We start from the raw sequence: 19340 nt of genomic DNA on the forward strand, positions 1-19340 counted from the left end.
AATGTAGCGCATTCCATACACAATGTTGCGGCAACATTTACTTGAAAACCGTATTTTAGTCAAAATAAAATACATTAAGGTAATTAAAAGTAGTAATCTTGTAGAAAATGTATTCGTCTATGGGATAAAGCTAAGTGGGCAAAGCTGGAAACTCTATATAGCTTGTATTCGACGAGAGATATTTTTGGCAATACCCGGTTTGCAGCAATGAGTCCCATTCCAAACACAAACATGTTGCTAAATCATTAGAATACAGGTTTTTTCACGATTTTCGCAAAAAATCATGATGGTTACATCATTAAATTTGCCAAAAATCGGCCTGATTTCCGTAGTCGAGATTTTGATGGCGTTCGACAGTCTGGATCCTCACGATTCTTGGAGAGTAGGTCCTGCACCGATCTGGCCCTATTTTTCTGAGATATAGACTTCTAAAGAATTGCATATCAATAAAATACTGTTACTTTATTTTATTCTTCCTTTCCTTTTAGCAGGTCGGGCCCTCCAGTAGCCAGGAATTCCTTGAGTCTCACGCTGCTTTCTTCCGCCGTAGCTCCACGTCCTCTCGCGAGGTCGAAGACTGGCTGGACTGTGGCAGCCACTGGCTATCCTTTTGCGAGCCATAGCCATAATGCCATTGCTGTGTCCCAGACTCGACAATGTGGCGTCCCGTCTGATGCATCAGCGACCAGTGATCGACGTCGGAATTGATGGTTCACGCCCACGGGAATCAAACGCTGGGCTTCAGCTTCAAGACGCGTAAGTAATTCAGTATATAGTTTCTGACATATCTTAAAATACATATATCTTCCTCCACAGGGGACTTAAGTGCCCCCGCCAGACGGAGTCCTATCCAATCATTATCGAAGCATATTCGGGACAGACCGAGTCCTATCCCAGCCAGACAGAATCGTCTCATAGCAGTACAGAAGCGCACCCCTTGCAAAATCCGTACCCAACAGCCACCATGATCCTTCGTTCTGGCCATCGAAACAAGGACTTTGAGTATGGCAACCATGGGAGGGACTACGCGGGCTACTAGATAGATTTGGTTAGTGTTATATTTAAGGATATACGCGTCCATATATTTAGAAAGTCGAAACAAATGTTTTCCACTTGTTTATATATTTATACTAAGCTAAGTTATGATGAATAAAACTATTGAAAAATCATCCTTGCTGTTTTCTGTATCGGGGAAACTATCCCGATTACCAAAAGGCGGTGCACACCCAGATCGTTTCACAACCAGCGGAGAAAACTAGATATTTTTAATTGCTGAAAATGTCCTTGATCCTTAATAAGGACTCATTAAATCAGGGACATTTTTTCGATCACAGGAAGCCTTCGCACGCCCAGATCGGCCCACGAATAGCGGAGAAACCTAAATACATATGTATGGTTGGGGTTGGTCCTTACTGAAGGATCAAGGAAATTGTTCAGCCACCAATGAGGGGGAAAACAAGATATATATGTCTTAAGAAAATATCCTTGATCCTTGGTCCTTGCTAAGGACTGCATTTGATCAAGGATGTTATTCCGAACACATTAAGTCGACGCTCGTCCCAATCGGGCTACAAATAGCTGAGAAAACTAAATATGGATGGTGGGGGCTGTTAGAGTCCTTTCCGAAGGATCAAGGATATTTTTCTGATCACGGAGGGCCATGGCATGTCCCGTTCGGGTCACAAATAAGGGAGAAAACAATATCTATATTTCTAGAGAAGATATTCTTGATCCTTAGTCCTTTATAAGGACTCCATTAAATTAGGGACATTTTTCCGAAGACAGGAAGCCGTCGCATGTCCCGATCGGGCCTCGAATACCGGAGAAAACAAATCTGGCTTGTAACTGGCTTTAAAAATGTAGTTCAAGAAATCACCGATAGCGGCGCCACCGTACAAAAATAAAACTCCCGTCAAATGGCCAAAATCTGGATGGGATACCAGGCGAACAGAAATCAGCAGTAAGCAACTGTAGCGAGTGCAAAAAAAATTGGTGCATACTTTTGGGGGACCAAAAATTTAAAAAATCAGCGACCTTCTGCTGATTTCTGTTCGCCTGGTATCCCATCCAGATTTTGGCCATTTGACGGGAGTTTTATTTTTGTACGGTGGCGCCGCTATCGGTGATTTCTTGAACTACATTTTTAAAGCCAGTTACAAGCCAGATTTGTTTTCTCCGGTATTCGAGGCCCGATCGGGACATGCGACGGCTTCCTGTCTTCGGAAAAATGTCCCTAATTTAATGGAGTCCTTATAAAGGACCAAGGATCAAGAATATCTTCTCTAGAAATATAGATATTGTTTTCTCCCTTATTTGTGGCCCGAACGGGACATGCCATGGCCCTCCGTGATCAGAAAAATATCCTTGATCCTTCGGAAAGGACTCTAACAGACCCCACCATCCATATTTAGTTTTCTCAGCTATTTGTAGCCCGATTGGGACGAGCGTCGACTTAATGTGTTCGGAATAACATCCTTGATCAAATGCAGTCCTTAGCAAGGACCAAGGATCAAGGATATTTTCTTAAGACATATATATCTTGTTTTCCCCCTCATTGGTGGCTGAACAATTTCCTTGATCCTTCAGTAAGGACCAACCCCAACCATACATATGTATTTAGGTTTCTCCGCTATTCGTGGGCCGATCTGGGCGTGCGAAGGCTTCCTGTGATCGAAAAAATGTCCCTGATTTAATGAGTCCTTATTAAGGATCAAGGACATTTTCAGCAATTAAAAATATCTAGTTTTCTCCGCTGGTTGTGAAACGATCTGGGTGTGCACCGCCTTTTGGTAATCGGGATAGTTTCCCCGATACAGAAAACAGCAAGGATGATTTTTCAATAGTTTTATTCATCATAACCTAGCTTAGTATAAATATATAAACAAGTGGAAAACATTTGTTTCGACTTTCTAAATATATGGACGCGTATATCCTTAAATATAACACTAACCAAATCTATCTAGTAGCCCGCGTAGTCCCTCCCATGGTTGCCATACTCAAAGTCCTTGTTTCGATGGCCAGAACGAAGGATCATGGTGGCTGTTGGGTACGGATTTTGCAAGGGGTGCGCTTCTGTACTGCTATGAGACGATTCTGTCTGTCTGGGATAGGACTCGGTCTGTCCCGAATATGCTTCGATAATGATTAGATAGGACTCCGTCTGGCGGGGGAACTTAAGTCCCCTGTGGAGGAAGATATATGTATTTTAAGATATGTCAGAAACTATATACTGAATTACTTACGCGTCTTGAAGCTGAAGCCCAGCGTTTGATTCCCGTGGGCGTGAACCATCAATTCCGACGTCGATCACTGGTCGCTGATGCATCAGACGGGACGCCACATTGTCGAGTCTGGGACACAGCAATGGCATTATGGCTATGGCTCGCAAAAGGATAGCCAGTGGCTGCCACAGTCCAGCCAGTCTTCGACCTCGCGAGAGGACGTGGAGCTACGGCGGAAGAAAGCAGCGTGAGACTCAAGGAATTCCTGGCTACTGGAGGGCCCGACCTGCTAAAAGGAAAGGAAAAATAAAATAAAGTAACAGTATTTTATTGATATGCAATTCTTTAGAAGGCTATATCTCAGAAAAATAGGGCCAGATCGGTGCAGGACCTACTCTCCAAGAATCGTGAGGATCCAGACTGTCGAACGCCATCAAAATCTCGACTACGGAAATGAGGCCGATTTTTGGCAAATTTAATGATGTAACCATCATGATTTTTTGCGAAAATCGTGAAAAAATGTATGTCCTTTTTTCCGATGGCAGTCGACTGGCAGGACTCACCCGATCACGAAGACATGACACGCCCAGATCGGCTGCTGTGTAGCCGAGATATAGCGTACGGAAAAACCAGTATTTTACGAGTAGTGATTTGCAATTCTTCGGAAGGCTATATCTCAGACAAATACGCCCAGATCGGTGCAGGACCTACTCTCCCAGAATCGTGAGGATCCAGACTGTCCAACGCCATCAAAATCTCGACTACGGAAATGAGGCCGATTTTTGGCAAACTTAATGATGTAACCATCATGATTTTTTGCGAAAATCGTGAAAAAATGTATGTCCTTTTTTCCGATGGCAGTCGACTGGCAGGACTCTCCCGATCACGAAAAGACATGACACGCCCAGATCGGCTGCTGTGTAGCCGAGATATAGCGTACGGAAAAACCAGTATTTTACGAGTAGTGATTTGCAATTCTTCGGAAGGCTATATCTCAGACAAATACGCCCAGATCGGTGCAGGACCTACTCTCCCAGAATCGTGAGGATCCAGACTGTCCAACGCCATCAAAATCTCGACTACGGAAATGAGGCCGATTTTTGGCAAATTTAATGATGTAACGGAAAAGGGAAGGTTAAAGCCTCGGGCCGCCTATCCGGGGAAATAGATCATGAAATTCGCTCTCAGAAGAAATAAAACAGTTCGTAATCTATATTATGATCTGGGGCAGGGGATGGCTTGCTCATGATGAGTCGGCGGTAGCCGATCGCCAGAACTGAAGGCACTGGGATCTAATCCAGAAACTTCGTTGTTCAACTTAGTTGTTTGCCTGTTTAAATGGAGGGGAACGCAATGGGTTAAGTTCGGTTTTTTCATCGGTATATCTCGAATAACCCATTTTTGAACGAATAAATTTACAAAGATAAGATATGGCAACGGAACACCAGCTGACAAAGATTGCGGATATAGCTGATCTGCGGGCACTACAGGGACTATATCTGAAAGATTGGCCGAGGCACTGTGTGGGCTACTTCTGGCTGGACAACTATTTGAGGTGGTTACAAGATGACCCAGAAATCAGGCACTTGACCTTCTACACGCTGGACAATGATTGGGCGACCGATGGACTTTTTCTACTCGTGGTAGGAAATAGCTGAGTGAAACCTTTACATGTGCTTAATCCAGTTTTTGGACACCTTTCAGCATCGCTATCAACTGTTCTTCTGTAACCTGAGTAGACGGAGACCGCAGCTGAAACTGGCTCTGAGTCTGCTGGACTGGTGTGGCGGATACAAAGTGAGTGCCATTCACGAAGAGCATCATCTGGTGTACAGGGAGCTGCTGGCAGAACTTCAACTAGGAATTGATCGAGAGAAAAACACCATTATGTATCAACTATGCTGTCAGAAGGCTAAGGAGCTGGAAGTCGAGTGTCCCTCGGGCTACTACTTGGACAAAGTGAGGCTGGAGCATGCAGAACTCGTCAATGATCTGTGGTCCGCTCGTCATCCGGGCAGTCTGTATCTCATTCAACTGCTGATTTCAAATAATACAAACATAGGATTATACGAAAGGGAAACCGGGATGCTGTGTGCCTGGTGCTTGAGGTAGGAATTGGAATAATATATTACACTAGATTACATCATTAATTCATTCTCAATAACGCAGACTGCAAAGCGGCTTCCTGGGAGCCCTTGAGGTGCGTAAATCCCATCAGCGTCGCGGTCTGGGTGTGATTGTAGCTGCTGCCATATCCCAATCAATAGCAAAGGACCTGCAGCAGGATGTGACGGCTCTAGTTAATTTAAATAATTCAGCTGCCTGCAGGCTTTTCGAGAAGCTACAGTTTACGTTGGTGCAGGGCGAGCACTACTACTGGAGCATGAGCCTACCCAAAAGGGGCGGCCAGATAGACTGGCCCAACAATGAATAAATAGTGATGGAGATAGCACACCCATACAGCAGTAATGATCTATGATAAAGCTGATAAAGACCAGACCTAGACATCCATAAAATTTTACCTGTCTCTGAGGGCACCGAAAAGTAAGCCAAAAGGTTAGATAACAGTCTCTATATAAAGCCCGAAGGCCTTTACATTTTTCGGATAGTCGGGAAAATGGTGTCCCTGCAGAAGGCGGGCCTCCAGGACCTGGAACACCTGCAGAAACTTTACGCATGCGACCTCTCCAAGTATTGTACAGAGTTCCAGTGTCTGGACAGTTTCATTGGTCTCTATTCGACTCGGTTACATCTCAAGAATATTGAAGTTTTCACCCTGCCGGACCAAGAACTTGGGCTGTTTGTGATTGTGGTAAACTCCCGACAGACTTTGGAAAATTCTTCGTATTTGTATATGCTCATGTGCACTTACCATTTGCCAGGACCGCTATCAGATCTTCGTCGGTTGTTTGGATACTGAGAACTCGGAGCAACTGTTGGAGCAGGCCCTACACCAGCTGGACTGGTGGGGAGGCATGCAATGTTCCTCCATACGCAGCAGATATGGTGCGGCTGTCGCCCGAGTCGTAAAAACTAAAGTGCCGCCATTGAAGTTCGATCTGGAAAATAATTTGTACTTTCTTCCAAAGAAAGAGGCTTTGGAGTCGGACGTGGAGTGAGCAACTACCTAATGGTTGGCCAGGCCACACCACAGAATTTACCTTAGATCTTACCTTTTCAGAGTTCCCTCTGGGTTCTATTTGAAAGCATTGACGCAGCAGGACGCTCACGTGGTAGACAGCTCCTGGGAATGGAGTCATTCGGGTTCGTTCTTTTTTATTGAACGCCAAATTCTCACGAGCATCTGCGTGGGCCTGTACCAGGAAGATAACCAAGAGCTGGTTGCTTGGTGTATAAGGTAAATTGTACAAAACCATCCTAAACGATAAAGAATACGAAGATGTCATTATTTTACAGAGCACAAGATGGATTTCTGGCTGCCCTCCAGGTCAAAGATTCGCACCAACGTCGCGGCTTTGGGGCTGTGGTGGTGAAAGAGTATTCCAGACGAGTTGCCCTGCTGGATTATGATGTTATAGCCGAAGTTTATCCGGGAAACAAGGCTTCTTCAGGCTTGTTTCGCAAATTGGGCTTCAAGGTCATCGATCAGTGCCGTTGGCTGGCGACAGTGCCTTCCCAAGGCGACTTCACCTGGCCAGATGGAGAATGATAATAATTATTGATAAGAGCTGCAATTAGAATATTATAAGATTACAACACAACATCTGTTCTTGGCAACTATATGTAGTACTGCTGTGTGGAAACTAAATAAACGATTAACTTAAGAGAAAACTGGTTGATAAAGAGAGGCGGATGATAGCATATACATTTAAGAGAGGCCTGCTAAGAGTTACAAACACCCCATAATCGGTATATTTTATACTCATTTTCGTTTACCTTGTTGCTGCGAGAGGTTGTGTGCTGTGCTCCAACGAAATGAGTTATAAACTAAAAGTTATTGGATTGTTAGAGCTGGAGGCGTTTCAAAAGCTCTACAAACAAAACTGGCCCAAATACTGTCCCGAATACTATTGTATCGATAATTTTATAGAATTTCTGAAGGCGGATCCACAAATCAAGAACTTACAACTCTTTACCTTAGAGGGAGAGCAGGCCAGATATGATGCGCTCTTTGTTGTTGTGGTCTGTAATGAGATACTCTTATATTACATATAACATTTCTAAGAAGTACTCTTTAGGATCGCTATCAGATTTTTGTGGGAAGTTTAAACAACACGAAGGGACTTACGCAGCAGGCCCTCAATTTACTGGATTGGTCTTTTGGCTTCAAGTGCAGTTCCATACCCTCCAGACACATCGAAGCGTTGGATGATGTTGTTCGGTCAAAAGAATTGTTTTTGGAGTTCCGTGATGCCACTGATTTGTTTTACATGAAGGCAGAGGATGCCCTGATGCTAAAGGTTGAGTAAGTGAATGAAATAAAGTTCGTTGGTCGACGTTATAAGTTATATATTCCTTCAGGCCTCCAGCAGGTTTCATTTTTAAATCATTGAGTGAGGCAGATGCTCCGTTGATCAATGAGGAATGGCCCAACCATCACTTGGGTTCTCTGTACTTCATCCAAAGACAAATTCGAATGTGCGTGAATGCTGGTCTATATACAGAGGAAACCCAGGAATTGGTGGCCTGGTGCATCAGGTGAATGATGGTTAACAGATTACAAGTCGAAGCCATCTTATTATTATGTAAACCTCTAAGGTTACAGGGCGGCTATTTAGGCGCCCTGCAGGTGAAAGACTGCCACAAGCGACGCGGCTTCGGGAGCCTCGTAACCAGGGAGATTTCACATCGCTTAGCCACCCAGGGACACGATGTGATGGCCCTCGTAGGTCCCTCCAACAAGCCATCCGCTGGGATGTTCAGCAAGCTGGGCTTTCGGATCATCGACCAATGCGTCTGGCTGAGAACGAAGCCCACGACTGGGGAGTTTACATGGCCCGATGGCGAGTAGTTACACTTGATTACTATAGATTTATAATAAAATATTACACATATTACATACATGAATAGTAAAATATTACAACTATTTTGTATACGCATACAACTTTGGTATAAAAAATACGCAAAGCCAAGCGGCTTTATATTCTATCTGACTAGACACGACTTCTATGCCGCCAATTGGCTGAGTAAACGCTGACAGCGTTCCATTTGAGCAGGACTCTGCTGCACACTGGAATCCTCCAGCATCAGTGTCAGCAGCTTTCGCAAGCACTCGAGATCGTATTGCACATGGTAATCGCTCATTTTATAGGTATCAAAAAGTATAAATTTGGTGGTCGTTGAATTGTCTACGAGTGCGGCCAATCGACGTGCGGATATAAACTCTAGAAGTTCTATAAAATCGAGGTAGTTGATGCCGAAGCTGGCCCGCAGCATGGTCTGGCAGTGGGCCTCAAAGTTATCCATTTGCTGGCAATCGGAGATCTCCTTCCGTACGGCCTTCAGGTTGTTCAGGAGGTTACGCCAGACCATCAGTATATTGCAGGCATTGAACCAGTTGTGATTGATCGATATGGTGTCGGTTAGATTCCACACCTGATGGTACCAGCCGCTGGGAACAAAGACGGCCTCATTGGCTGTCTGATTGATGGTAAAGTAGTGCACCTTATGCTCTTCCAGCAACTGTTCGTTAATTCTGAAGGGCAGATTTCCAAGGCGGTCGCTTAGCTTGAGTTCTTGGCCGGGCGGCATAATCAACCACTTCTTGTGGCCAACAATGTTGGTGGACCAGCTGAACGAACCAAAGACATCCGAATGATAGGAGGTCCTAAAAACCAAAGTGAACGAAAAGTTAATTATTTGGAATAAATATGTACTATAAGTTATATTTGTAGCTACCAAGAGTCCTTGGGTCCCATGTAAACGAAACGATAATCGTCTCGCTTCTGTTCGATTAACTGCTCGTTCAGCCAGTCGGAGGCAAAGTATTTAGGCACCTTGTAGAAATCATAGCCGGGCATTTGGGCAGCCAGATGCCAATCCTTGAGGTAGAGATTATCCGTCGTCTTCCCTGCCACATTGCTATTTACTTCCTCCGCTTCGTTCTCGATGCGGCTCTGCCAGCGGTTCAGGTAATCATGAAAATTCAGCTCTACTTTGGCATGGCTGTTGAAGTAGGTGGCGTTGCAGTCGGCCACCGGCACTGGACAGTCGCCAATGCGTCTTCTGAGGTAGTCAAAATTGATGTGAGCGCCGGCCAAGGCACTGTTCGTAATCCCATTTGCATTGGCATTGTCGTCCCCGTAGCTGTTGCTGGTCCATTGCTGACATTTCCAGTTGGTGGACACATCCGTAATGACGACGGGCCAATTCTGTTGCATGTATTTCCAGTAGAACTCATTGTAGCTTAGTTCACTCGCTCCACGGCGAAGGACATTGTCTGGCGTCGCCGGGAACAGCTCCTTGTCATCTCGGGGAGGCGATTGCAGGCCCAGTAGCTCGGCGCCCGCCCTCCTCTCTGCGGCCATACGATGTGGCAATGGAGATCGATCCTCAAGGGGGCGGCACACATGCACTGGCTGTTTTTTCTTAACTTAATATTTAATTTAATAATAACATACCGTCTGACAGTGTGACCGCGGATTTATCTATAAAATATACCGTCTGACCCTCAGAAATATACCAAAATATACCGGTATATTTTAAAAATATACCGTAAATATACTGACGAGTTCAAGTTCTTTTTTACACATTCCTCGTTTTTGATATTCCGTCGAATATTATTAGCTAGACAGACCTCTCAGCCCAGCCCACATAATTTGATCCGATTGACTAATCAATTTTCTTCATTTTTGGTAGAAATATAAGTCGGTGTGACCGAATTTTCGTGGATGTATCGATTCAGCAGCTGATTGCTATCGATTGCGTACGAGAAAATACCGATGTTCGACTCACGCAATATGCGATGTATTTTCATGCCAGTGCGCGCCAACATTTAAAAATGGGAAATTAAACAAACTGGTTGTCATTTTTCTTTAATTGTTTTATATTACTAAATTTCAGTTGCCCTTTGAGTTTTATTTTCTAAACATTTTACCATTTTCAAGCTTTTAACTACAATTTGGTTTTACATATGCGTGTCTGTGTGTGTACCGGATACCAAAACCAAAAATATCCAACGAAAAAGAGGATTAATCGTTTTGGAATTGAGATTGGAGAATTGAGATTCTGTATTATATATATGCGTGTATATGCATGTTTGTGTATGTTACTTCGGTTGAATATCTAGGCATATTCATATATGTATAAACTTTACAGATATTTATTTAGCAGCCACGCCTTGCAGGCGCGACCCGCGACCTATGAACTAACAACTGTCTCCGCGTCAGAATCTGATCCGATACAATACTCGTATTTAGCTTAAATGGTTTTTTGCTAGAAAACTATATAATGATCATACAAATGAGAGCATAGGTAAAAATGCTATTTACACATACAAAATCGTACAAAAACGTAACAATAGATCTTCATGTATATATTTATATAGATTTGCATTAGTTATTATTCTTCGGTTTCGGTTTAGAGAAATGCACAATTATTGGGGGTTTTTCCACTTGCAATAATTCGGTTTAGTGTATGTATAATTTGTTTACTTAGGCTAGGAGCATTTCACTAGATTTTCGTTCTTTCATGTGGTTTTTTTTTAGAAGGTACAGAGAGACTGACAAACTGACGACAGAGCGATGTGTTCTTCGGGGGAAAATTATGGAGAAATCGTGACTTCTATTGTGTACATATATTAATCCTATATTCCATATGGAATCTATTTACATTTTTCTGTGCGGTAGGCAGTGCCACGCCCACACTTACACACTTAGAAACTAATTTAGTATTTATTACGCTATTCATTCTTCAGTTTGAGCCCCGTCCGACTGCAGCAACTGCTTAAAAATTTAACTAAATATTTAATTTATGTCCCGCCTGAAGCCTGGGACTAAAGTACTATATTTAAGGTTCTGTTTACATATTTGAATACAATATTTTATATTATTTTATTCATTTAAGTGTATGCTTTCCCACTAGCAAATATTTGCATTGAATTTGAATGCAAAAAATCATTTACTTTAAATATTTTTATAATCTTTTTCTTTTGTTGTTTTCGTTTTATTCGTTTATTTATTACATACTTTGATATGTAGTTTTCGTGTAAATAATTCGGATAATGGAAATATCTGGGGGCTAAATGAGAAATGGGTTTATTTGTTGGTCCAGCTTGGAGTTTTTTGAAACAAAGTTATATTATTTCTGGATAGAAAATAAAGCAAAATTTACGGGATAAATATGAGGGTTTTGTGTGTAGCTTATAATATATATATATATTTTTTTTTTGGCAGTCTGTAGATTGTCACCAAAATCAAAAGAAATTCGCTTCGTTTACACAGGGAGGGGGAAAGAGGAAAAATATTTCTTCTGCCTGATATTCAGGCATATAAATATGGCTTAAATATCTATTAACTATGTATTTAAAGCTTATACGAATCTTATGTGTATCTAGACTGTGAGTATGCTAAATTTTGTATCCTCTATACATAGAAATCCAAAGTTGCTGCAGCAAAAGCAGAACTTTATTCATTCGTTGCCTGACGCCGGGTCGGGTGGATCTCTGGTACAACCTCTGATTGCTTGGGGCCGGTGTTCGATTAGCTGGAGGTGCAGTTGTACGGATCGTCGGTGCGGAAGTTGGGGTGATCCTCGTACGGCTTGACTCCGGCAGTCTTTTTGTCGTCCCTCAGCTTCTCCACCTGCTGCATGACCCGCAGAAAGTTACCGCCCGCCAACTTTGTCAACTCATCCATCGTCCAGCCGCCACCCAGAAGCTCCGCAAAGAGGGTCGGATACGAGGAGACATCCTCCAGGCCTTTGGGTGTGCTAAAACAAGATAAAAGATCGATTAGTCCGAGCTCTGGATTTCCTATCACCCCACAAACACACATATTTCAAAACTTTCTGCACAATTTATTTCAATATTCGTTAAACCATAAACAATATATGACACACAAAAATAAATTGAATAAACAAGCCAAAGGCACAACAAAGTGAGAATCGAATGGACAGCACTCTCTATGGGTAATAAAGCAGCATTCAAGTCAAGTCACATTCACATTCAGAGAAACAAATAAATAATGAACCAACACAGCACAACCCACAAAGGAAAATAAATAATAAATATACATACTCGTATATGTACGTACATTCTGAAGGCCCAGGCCAGGCCGGACGCTCAAGTGCTCGGTAATCATATTTTATGAACAGGCATTTATACAAATAAATAATAATTTACTTTTATATGCAGGCGTTTAGGCCAAACACAATTTAAATGACACGAGCCGGAGCATTCCTCTGTGTGGAGCACAAAGGTAAATAGGGTGATGCATCTTCGATTGATTTTTATGGATGTAAGCTAAAATATTTCTAGTACGAATCGATCATCGCAAAGTTTAAGGCCGCGGGTGGGGAAGCGGCTATACTTTTATACACATTTAGTGTATCGGGTATCTGCAAGGTTCCTTGAGACCAGCTGAATAGCACACCAAAAACACTATAAATGTGCCCCACATTCTGCATCACCCTGTATTGGATTGTATAAAATATTTCAAGCATTCTTCAAAAATAAAACCATAACAACAGCAGAACACAAAACAATTTATGTTCTATTTCCTCTTGGATTGTTCTGGGGGGTGGCTTTTGGCTTTTGGCCATTTTGGAAATTTCACTCAATTCGAATGTTTGAGTGCTCGGCCAAATTGTTTTTGTATGGTCGGGCGTTGTCGTTGTGCCTGCTGCTGGTGCGTGTTGCCAAATTAATAGCACTCATTTGTGGCTTTTGCGGGCAGAAAACTTAAAATTCAATTCACAATATTTATACACAATAATCAGTAAAAGTAATGGCAATTTAATTAAATAAACGAAACTCGTGGAAAAACTACTACAGGGGAATGTAAAAACATGGACAGAGTGTCACATGCTCAATGAAGCTTTAAGGTGTATATTTATTTGGGTATACCCCCAGGATCTCTCTCTCTCTCTCTCTCCCTCTCTCTATCTGTCCCTCTCTCTATTTGTCTGTCTGTCTGTGTAGAGGTGTACGTATGTGGTTTGACACGAACCGGAAACAAGACCATTTGACATTTAGTAATTTCATAGAATTTTAGATTATTTATTATGTCGTGTTCATGTTTGTTCCGTTTCTGGGAGGGGGCCTGGGTGTCTCGGCAATTGACTCATAAATATTCATTTACGCAATTTCAGTTTTCTTGTTTTTTCTACCCAGTTTTTGCGGTCGCGTTGCCCCAAAAACCAAAACAAAATGAAGTTCATTTCACTGGAAATTGATTTACACGAAATATTTTTTGCCCATTTTCCATTTGTTGTTTTGGGGTTGAATTCCCCCCCTGCAATATGCAGTACAACAAATTGTAGGCTGCTTACAACATTGTGGGCCATCATATACTCGAAATATATAATTCAGAATTCACGCAGAGAGAGAGAGAGAGAGAGAGAGAGAGAGAGAGAGAGAAAGAGAGAGGGGACACGTTGGTAGGTTTATCAAAATTTTTGGCCAGAATATTTTGTTTGTTTTCTACATTGTGTCCCACGATGCAATGAAATGGAAATCTATGCAAATGCACTTTCGCAGCAACACGACGAATAATTACAATGATAATGAAGAGCAATGATGTGGCTGATGATGTTCATGGGGAGCCTGAACCACAAACTGGGTCATATGGTGGTTCATTGGGGACTTAAAGTTTTTGTATTTTTGGGTAAAAATATCGAGGAGTGTTGGTTTGTTTTCAATCTAGAAATCCTGTTTCGGGGGTTCTAAGAATGTTATGTCTCGAAATAGATACATATCCGTACAATACAGATGGGCGTGGCAATCATTATAAATTCATTCCCGTAGGCAATTCTGATGCCAATTAAGTTGTCCATTAAGAGAGGGCTTTAATGAGCGATGATTCCCTGCTTACAATTTGGTATTACCGGATTCTTTTGTTCTCAACTCGACTCTGTTTTAAGCGGTTTATGGCTGGTCCATAGGTTCAATCCGTTTACTGGTAATCTTGTATCGCCTGCCACTCATTATCCGGCGGGAGCTCATTAAATTATCTTAAAACTCGCAAACAGATTGCACAGGCTGCTCTGTTGGCTGGCCTCTCGGCGGCCAGAAAAGCGGAAAAGCGAAAAAAGGAAAAGTGCCCATAATGAGCGGTAAAATAATAACGGTCTATCCACATCCATCTCCCATCCCATCCCCTTGCCCCACCGCTGGCAATATGCCAATGTTAAGTCCGAGGACTTAAATATAATCAATTAATAACTTAAAAACACACACACAAAAAAATGAAGAGAACAAAAGAGTAAAGAAGGAAGGAACCAAACAGCGTAAAAGCACCTGCAGGACCACACAGTCCGTCCACATGAGAGAGGAGGGAGCTATGTGAAAATGTGAATTTAAGTGAAATAAATGACTTTTACTTACTAATTAATGCCGTCGTAGCCGGCGCCGAGGCCAACGTGATCGATGCCAGCGACGCTCTTAATGTGATTAATATGCGCTGTGTGCCAAAGCGGGAGTCCAGTGCGAGAGTCCAGCGCAGAAGGATATCGGATATCGGTTGGTCGGGGCGGGGCGGCGGGGTTGCCATTTGTTGTTAAGTTCATTAAGGGGTCCATTGTTGAGAGAGAGCATCAGAGGGGCATCATCATAAGTCAGCGTTATTAAAATATTCGCGAATTTGAAATGTGTCCACGGGACAGCCAAAAACAAAGGGCCAATGACATGAAAAGATAAAGAAAAAAGGCGAGAGAGAGGGTGAGGGTGAATATTAGACAGGTTCATTATAATACTTATTCAATAAGTAAAAAAGAAAGGATATGTTCTCTGAGGTCGAAGCATTAGACACCCTGACGATGCCAGAGACTCGGACCCAGAGATCCATGTCGAGCATGTTTTCGGGCGATGGATTCTTCGGTCCGAAAAGTAAGTATTTTGTGGGCCTTTTTTTATTGGATTCTGGGGAGGCCGAGTGGGAAGATAAACCATCAAAACCAATGTTCTTGGGCAAACGGTAATACCCCTTATAAGAGTATACAAAAATATATACATGGAAAGCAGAAGAATAGAGGTAGCAAGACAACGGAACAGGAAGTGATTACGGGACCCATTTTGATGGCCCGTCAAAAGCAATGGCAGAAAAATCAGAATCACAAAGAGCACCGAGCACAGAGACATAAGAAACAGAAGGCAATAATGGACTAGCTGAAACAATAGACTGACAATCAGGACCCGCCAAAGACAATGAAGACCGCCACGAGGGTAGCACTGGGCTCTGATTGATTTCGCACCGATAACTCATGAAAGGGAAATGGCGATGGCGGATAGATATCCAGTTAGGGTTAAGTACTTCCGATAACTTACCGACTGCATCGTGCACGGTCGAGTTGTCGCTGCAGGAGAGGAATTTCGAATAGAAATTGACCATCACGAGGCCCCCGTTCTTGGCGAGCGACTGCAGGATATCGTCCTGCACGTTGCGGCTCGTGTTGCACAGCTCGTAGGCGGAGGAGTGTGAGAATATCACAGGGGCCTCGCTCACCTCCAGGGCGTCGCGCATAGTGCCCTTGGAGACGTGCGATAGGTCGACCATCATGCCCAGTCGATTCATTTCGCGGATGATTGTCTGAAACGATCACAAGAAGAGGGGAAATTTCGCATGAGAGGAATGTGGCTCATTACTTAGTTGCTAATTAGTGCTAAGGCTCCACCTTAGAGGTGCTTAGGCTTAGGCAGTGCCCAAATGCCGAAAGATACTCGTATAAAACCCTAAGCCGCATGTCATAAAACATAAGTAATGGCCGGAGGGCATCGGCAGGCCAAAAGACATCTAAAAACAGTTTCATTATGCATGAGATTTTATTTAACCTTTGACATCCCCCCAAAAGTAAATTGATATTGCTGTGCTTGTATGCGTTGTATGTGTGTGTGTGTCTTTTGTGTAATTTATATTTATGCGCGGATTTATGGGGTTTCGCTGAGAGTATCTATGTGTTCCACTTCACATGAGTGAGTGTGCGTGTGTGTGTCTGTGGGAGGGGGAGGGGTTTGCTACATAATTACTAATCTGATGCAAGTCGCCTCCTCCTCCTCCTGCCATTTAGTCCGGACTCCGGAGAGCAGCCACACACAAATTATGTGGGCTAAATTTATTACACTGAAAGACATTAAATTAGGGAATTGTGATTAAACACTCGCGCAAAGGAAACATTTGCCCGAGGAAAGTCTGTCTTTTTTGTGGAGGGATTCGATTTTAGATGTCGGAGATCAGACAAGTAGGAAAACCAATGCCTACTTTGTGGCGTTTATCGAAATGATTCGAATGAAAAGCCATGGAGGAATTTGCTTTCCTTAAAGCATTCATTCTTTTAGGGACTAATGTCAACGAAAATGTACAGTGTATTTTATGTCCGATGCCTTCTCGCAGATAATTTTTAATTGCAGGCATATACCAGTATACAACAAGGACAATAAGTGCGTACATTCATACCCATAACAGGATACATTAATGTGTAGATATCGTACATGTATATATACGTATATATAGTACATATAAGAACCGTATTGTCATGTCAACGGAGGCGGTGGCAGTGGCGGCATTTCGGTTCCTCTCCAAACTCGAAATTAGCCAACAATTTGTTGTTTCTGTTTCACAGTGTGTGAGTGTGTGTGTGTGTGTGTGTTCAATTGGGCGGAGTATGTACTTAATGGGCGTGGCATTAAAGGCTAGCGTAAACATGCACGGAGAAGGCTCAACTAATTGCAACTCCATACGTGTGTGTGTGTGTGTGTGTGTATACAGAAGTGTAGGCGTGTGTGTGTGTGTGTTGAGTGGAGAAAATGTGTATTAAATGCTTATTGTCGCTTAATTACGTACCCAAAATGGCAAATAGAAAAGGGATAAGGGATAAGGGAGGTGGATAACAGAGGATAAGGGGGCGGTACCGATCGAAGTACTGGCAGGGCAGGGCGGGGCATGCCATTAAATCTTAATTAACGGTGCATAGACACATAGAGACACTCATGCAAATTAGTTTTATGTGCACGGTGCTCATTGAACTGTTTAGCAGATGTCACTGGAGGGATTTCAGTAAATTAAAATTACCCGAAATTCATTGGGTGATTAATTACTCGGCATGCGATACAAATAGCTGCAGATCCAAATAATTTGTCCACATAATTACGAGTATATTGATATTTATGAAGGACACTCGCAGAAAAAGGGGAACCAATGGATGGATGCCAAAGAATAAACGGCCACCAAGTGTACTCACATTTTTCTCAGTGCATCGGGAACAAATAATCCCCTCTGCTGAATTCGTAAAATAATAACAATTATAATCAATTCAATTGAATATGTTTACATGCTGGATTTTTAATTTTTCTGAAACGCATTTAATTGCCATTTTAATTGTGTTCTTTCAGGGTTTCATTTTTTATTTTTCCGCTGACGCTTGAACTTTGGGCGGAAGGTGGGCGGAAGGCTTCTGCCCGCAATTTTTCAAACACAAATTGGTATGATTTTTGTGGGCAAACATTTTCCTTTTCATGCCACATCTGGACATCGAGTAGCGGGGTCCTGTAAAGGGGACAATCGGACAAAAGAAGCGCCGTAGGCTGTGGCTGTGGAAAATTTAACAATGACAATCAGGGATATTTTCTTTTTGGGTGACAGCAGAAAAATTGCAATGAAAACTTTTCACATTTGCTCATTAATGTCAGGCAAGGCCTCAGGCATAGAGTTATTCGCTCGCTTTTCATTCAGATATACATGTATATTGATGGGCCGAACAATGCCCAGAGATTGACTGACTGACAGAAGCACAAATTGTGGGTTCGCAGGAGGATCTTTCTCCCTCTCTCTCTCTGCTTTTATTCCTTTAAATAATTCCACGCAGATTAGCCGCCGGGCTTTGTGGAATTTGTATATCTACAATTTTTGTACGTTTTTGGCAACCGGCTATTAAATTGAAATTGTTTTACGTTCAGCTAAAAATTTGTTGCCAAAAATATTTAATATGCAATTTGTGAATTGGGGAAACGAACGAATTTCCAGAGATTTGCAGCTGCAGTGGCAATTAGTTTAAGCCAAACACAAAAAAAGCAAAAACATCAGGCAGCAAAGCCGCATTTAAATTGAATTTATTTGCAAATTAATTTAAAATTTTGTCCAAATCTGCGCCAGAGCTCAGACCCGACCGCCCAAAAAATCGCACAGAAAAATCATAAAAGAAAAACCGAAACTCTGATCCAGCGTGAATTGTAAATAAATAAACTCGGAGCGAAATCCGCAGCAAGTTGGCAGCCCTTTGCACAAATACATGTACATCTACTCGCACTCGCGTGTGTGTGTGTGGAATTAGGGGGCACAATGGAAAAACTCATTAAAAGTTTAAATTGAAATCAAAATAAAATGCATATTCCTAGGAGTCGTCCCTCAAGGAAGAGTGCAGTTTGAAATCGGTTAGGAGCAAGGATCTCCCCACTCCCCACTCCCTTTGCCTTTTTTTTTCAATCTGCATAATTCCGATGGGAGCACCAGCCTCTCGGTTCTGCTGACCCAGTTATCAATTATCAATTATCGGCTAGGCCAGGGCAAACAAAAGAAAACACATTCCCAATCCAATTTGTAATTCCATTACTGACCCACTCTCAGCCACTAATAACATTTGATTTATATGTGTTTGGCGAATGCGTAAATGCGAATGCATTCAGGGCAAATAGAGCCAGAGCTATCCCTAGTATCCCTGGAAGGAGCAGCAGCAGCAGCAGGAGGAGGCGTGCCTGTGGCAGTGGCGGTGGGCAACCGCCATCTTCTTGGGTTCTCGAGAGGTTGTTTAAATATTTGAAAATCCATTAAGCATATTGACAATGCCGATGTGTCTGTCCCTCTGTCTGGCTGACTGTCTATCCATCTGTATTGGTATTGGTATTGGTATTGGTTTGCTTGGGCATGGCTGTGTCTGGGACTCGTATTTGAATATGGCCGCCTTTGGGGCTTCCTCCTCCGAAGTTTTTTCCCCCTTTAGAGCGCTTCTTTT

At 42.7% G+C, this 19340-nt stretch overlaps 7 protein-coding genes across 15 annotated transcripts in view; 4 read left to right on the top strand and 3 right to left on the bottom strand.

The window, feature by feature from the left end:
- The first annotated feature begins 342 nt into the window (after nt 1-342).
- LOC108161373 lies at nt 343-1169 on the top strand. Of its 3 annotated transcripts, none has more exons than XM_017295621.2 (3): nt 343-382; nt 489-756; nt 817-1169. In XM_017295621.2, the coding sequence occupies exons 2-3, from the start codon at nt 629-631 to the stop codon at nt 1037-1039; spliced, it is 351 nt and encodes a 116-aa protein (XP_017151110.1). In that variant the 5' UTR covers nt 343-382; nt 489-628; the 3' UTR covers nt 1040-1169. The 3 variants fall into 3 exon arrangements, with proteins under 3 accessions (XP_017151110.1, XP_017151111.1, XP_017151109.1); XM_017295622.2 differs by having other exon boundaries at nt 367-382; nt 492-756; XM_017295620.2 differs by having other exon boundaries at nt 369-386; nt 492-756.
- A 1660-nt stretch (nt 1170-2829) lies between these two features.
- Nucleotides 2830-6183, bottom strand: LOC117188819. 4 transcript variants are annotated; one of them, XM_033393246.1, is made up of 3 exons: nt 6094-6183; nt 3243-3510; nt 2830-3182 (listed from the first exon to the last, which is right to left on the bottom strand). In XM_033393246.1, the coding sequence occupies exons 2-3, from the start codon at nt 3368-3370 to the stop codon at nt 2960-2962; spliced, it is 351 nt and encodes a 116-aa protein (XP_033249137.1). In that variant the 5' UTR covers nt 3371-3510; nt 6094-6183; the 3' UTR covers nt 2830-2959. The 4 variants fall into 4 exon arrangements, with proteins under 4 accessions (XP_033249137.1, XP_033249138.1, XP_033249140.1 ...); XM_033393247.1 differs by lacking the exon at nt 6094-6183 and adding an exon at nt 3617-3652; XM_033393249.1 differs by lacking the exon at nt 6094-6183 and adding an exon at nt 3617-3634 and having other exon boundaries at nt 3243-3507.
- Nucleotides 4588-5673, top strand: LOC108163611. The gene is made up of 3 exons (XM_017299000.2): nt 4588-4864; nt 4926-5329; nt 5391-5673. Exons 1-3 carry the CDS (start codon nt 4652-4654, stop codon nt 5653-5655), a joined length of 882 nt encoding a protein of 293 aa, XP_017154489.1. The 5' UTR covers nt 4588-4651; the 3' UTR covers nt 5656-5673.
- On the top strand, nt 5815-7013 carry LOC108163613. Of its 2 annotated transcripts, none has more exons than XM_033393244.1 (4): nt 5815-6033; nt 6104-6336; nt 6388-6579; nt 6639-7013. In XM_033393244.1, the coding sequence occupies exons 1-4, from the start codon at nt 5839-5841 to the stop codon at nt 6889-6891; spliced, it is 873 nt and encodes a 290-aa protein (XP_033249135.1). In that variant the 5' UTR covers nt 5815-5838; the 3' UTR covers nt 6892-7013. The 2 variants fall into 2 exon arrangements, with proteins under 2 accessions (XP_033249135.1, XP_017154492.1); XM_017299003.2 differs by having other exon boundaries at nt 5816-6033; nt 6403-6579.
- An 89-nt stretch (nt 7014-7102) lies between these two features.
- On the top strand, nt 7103-8206 carry LOC108163612. 2 transcript variants are annotated; one of them, XM_017299001.2, is made up of 4 exons: nt 7103-7364; nt 7421-7647; nt 7704-7880; nt 7941-8206. In XM_017299001.2, the coding sequence occupies exons 1-4, from the start codon at nt 7158-7160 to the stop codon at nt 8191-8193; spliced, it is 864 nt and encodes a 287-aa protein (XP_017154490.1). In that variant the 5' UTR covers nt 7103-7157; the 3' UTR covers nt 8194-8206. The 2 variants fall into 2 exon arrangements, with proteins under 2 accessions (XP_017154490.1, XP_033249136.1); XM_033393245.1 differs by having other exon boundaries at nt 7433-7647.
- Nucleotides 8207-8236: 30 nt separating this feature from the next.
- LOC108163610 (2-oxoglutarate and iron-dependent oxygenase JMJD4 homolog) lies at nt 8237-9822 on the bottom strand. Its single transcript, XM_017298999.2, has 2 exons — nt 9081-9822; nt 8237-9009 (listed from the first exon to the last, which is right to left on the bottom strand). The coding sequence occupies exons 1-2, from the start codon at nt 9707-9709 to the stop codon at nt 8349-8351; spliced, it is 1290 nt and encodes a 429-aa protein (XP_017154488.1). The 5' UTR covers nt 9710-9822; the 3' UTR covers nt 8237-8348.
- Nucleotides 9823-10215: 393 nt separating this feature from the next.
- Nucleotides 10216-19340, bottom strand: part of LOC108163224 — a 136905-nt gene continuing 127780 nt past the window's right edge. For both annotated transcript variants that reach the window (XM_017298381.2, XM_033393043.1), the window contains 3 exons: nt 15664-15925; nt 14725-14800; nt 10216-12110 (listed from right to left, as the gene is read on the bottom strand). In XM_017298381.2, coding sequence (XP_017153870.1) covers nt 11882-12110; nt 14725-14800; nt 15664-15925 — 567 coding nt within the window. In that variant the 3' untranslated portion in view covers nt 10216-11881. The remainder of the gene's footprint in view (nt 12111-14724; nt 14801-15663; nt 15926-19340) is intronic.

Source organism: Drosophila miranda, chromosome 4 (assembly GCF_003369915.1).
Source record: "Drosophila miranda strain MSH22 chromosome 4, D.miranda_PacBio2.1, whole genome shotgun sequence".
NCBI lineage: Eukaryota > Metazoa > Arthropoda > Insecta > Diptera > Drosophilidae > Drosophila > Drosophila miranda.

What these genes read in the sequence shown, in the direction of transcription:
- LOC117188819 (XM_033393246.1), bottom strand. Translation starts at nt 3,370, where the DNA reads ATGCCATTGCTGTGTCCCAGACTCGACAATGTGGCGTCCCGTCTGATG. An exon ending in GGGCTTCAGCTTCAAGACGC is followed by an intron (nt 3,183 to 3,242) that starts GTAAGTAATTCA and finishes CTTCCTCCACAG; the next exon opens with GGGACTTAAGTTCCCCCGCC.
- LOC108163610 (XM_017298999.2), bottom strand. Translation starts at nt 9,709, where the DNA reads ATGGCCGCAGAGAGGAGGGCGGGCGCCGAGCTACTGGGCCTGCAATCG. An exon ending in ATGGGACCCAAGGACTCTTG is followed by an intron (nt 9,010 to 9,080) that starts GTAGCTACAAAT and finishes TTTGGTTTTTAG; the next exon opens with GACCTCCTATCATTCGGATG.
- LOC108163611 (XM_017299000.2), top strand. Translation starts at nt 4,652, where the DNA reads ATGGCAACGGAACACCAGCTGACAAAGATTGCGGATATAGCTGATCTG. An exon ending in ATGGACTTTTTCTACTCGTG is followed by an intron (nt 4,865 to 4,925) that starts GTAGGAAATAGC and finishes GACACCTTTCAG; the next exon opens with CATCGCTATCAACTGTTCTT. An exon ending in CTGTGTGCCTGGTGCTTGAG is followed by an intron (nt 5,330 to 5,390) that starts GTAGGAATTGGA and finishes TCAATAACGCAG; the next exon opens with ACTGCAAAGCGGCTTCCTGG.
- LOC108161373 (XM_017295621.2), top strand. Translation starts at nt 629, where the DNA reads ATGCCATTGCTGTGTCCCAGACTCGACAATGTGGCGTCCCGTCTGATG. An exon ending in GGGCTTCAGCTTCAAGACGC is followed by an intron (nt 757 to 816) that starts GTAAGTAATTCA and finishes CTTCCTCCACAG; the next exon opens with GGGACTTAAGTGCCCCCGCC.
- LOC108163613 (XM_033393244.1), top strand. Translation starts at nt 5,839, where the DNA reads ATGGTGTCCCTGCAGAAGGCGGGCCTCCAGGACCTGGAACACCTGCAG. An exon ending in TTGGGCTGTTTGTGATTGTG is followed by an intron (nt 6,034 to 6,103) that starts GTAAACTCCCGA and finishes ACCATTTGCCAG; the next exon opens with GACCGCTATCAGATCTTCGT. An exon ending in GCTTTGGAGTCGGACGTGGA is followed by an intron (nt 6,337 to 6,387) that starts GTGAGCAACTAC and finishes AATTTACCTTAG; the next exon opens with ATCTTACCTTTTCAGAGTTC.
- LOC108163612 (XM_017299001.2), top strand. Translation starts at nt 7,158, where the DNA reads ATGAGTTATAAACTAAAAGTTATTGGATTGTTAGAGCTGGAGGCGTTT. An exon ending in GCCCTGATGCTAAAGGTTGA is followed by an intron (nt 7,648 to 7,703) that starts GTAAGTGAATGA and finishes ATATTCCTTCAG; the next exon opens with GCCTCCAGCAGGTTTCATTT. An exon ending in TTGGTGGCCTGGTGCATCAG is followed by an intron (nt 7,881 to 7,940) that starts GTGAATGATGGT and finishes TAAACCTCTAAG; the next exon opens with GTTACAGGGCGGCTATTTAG.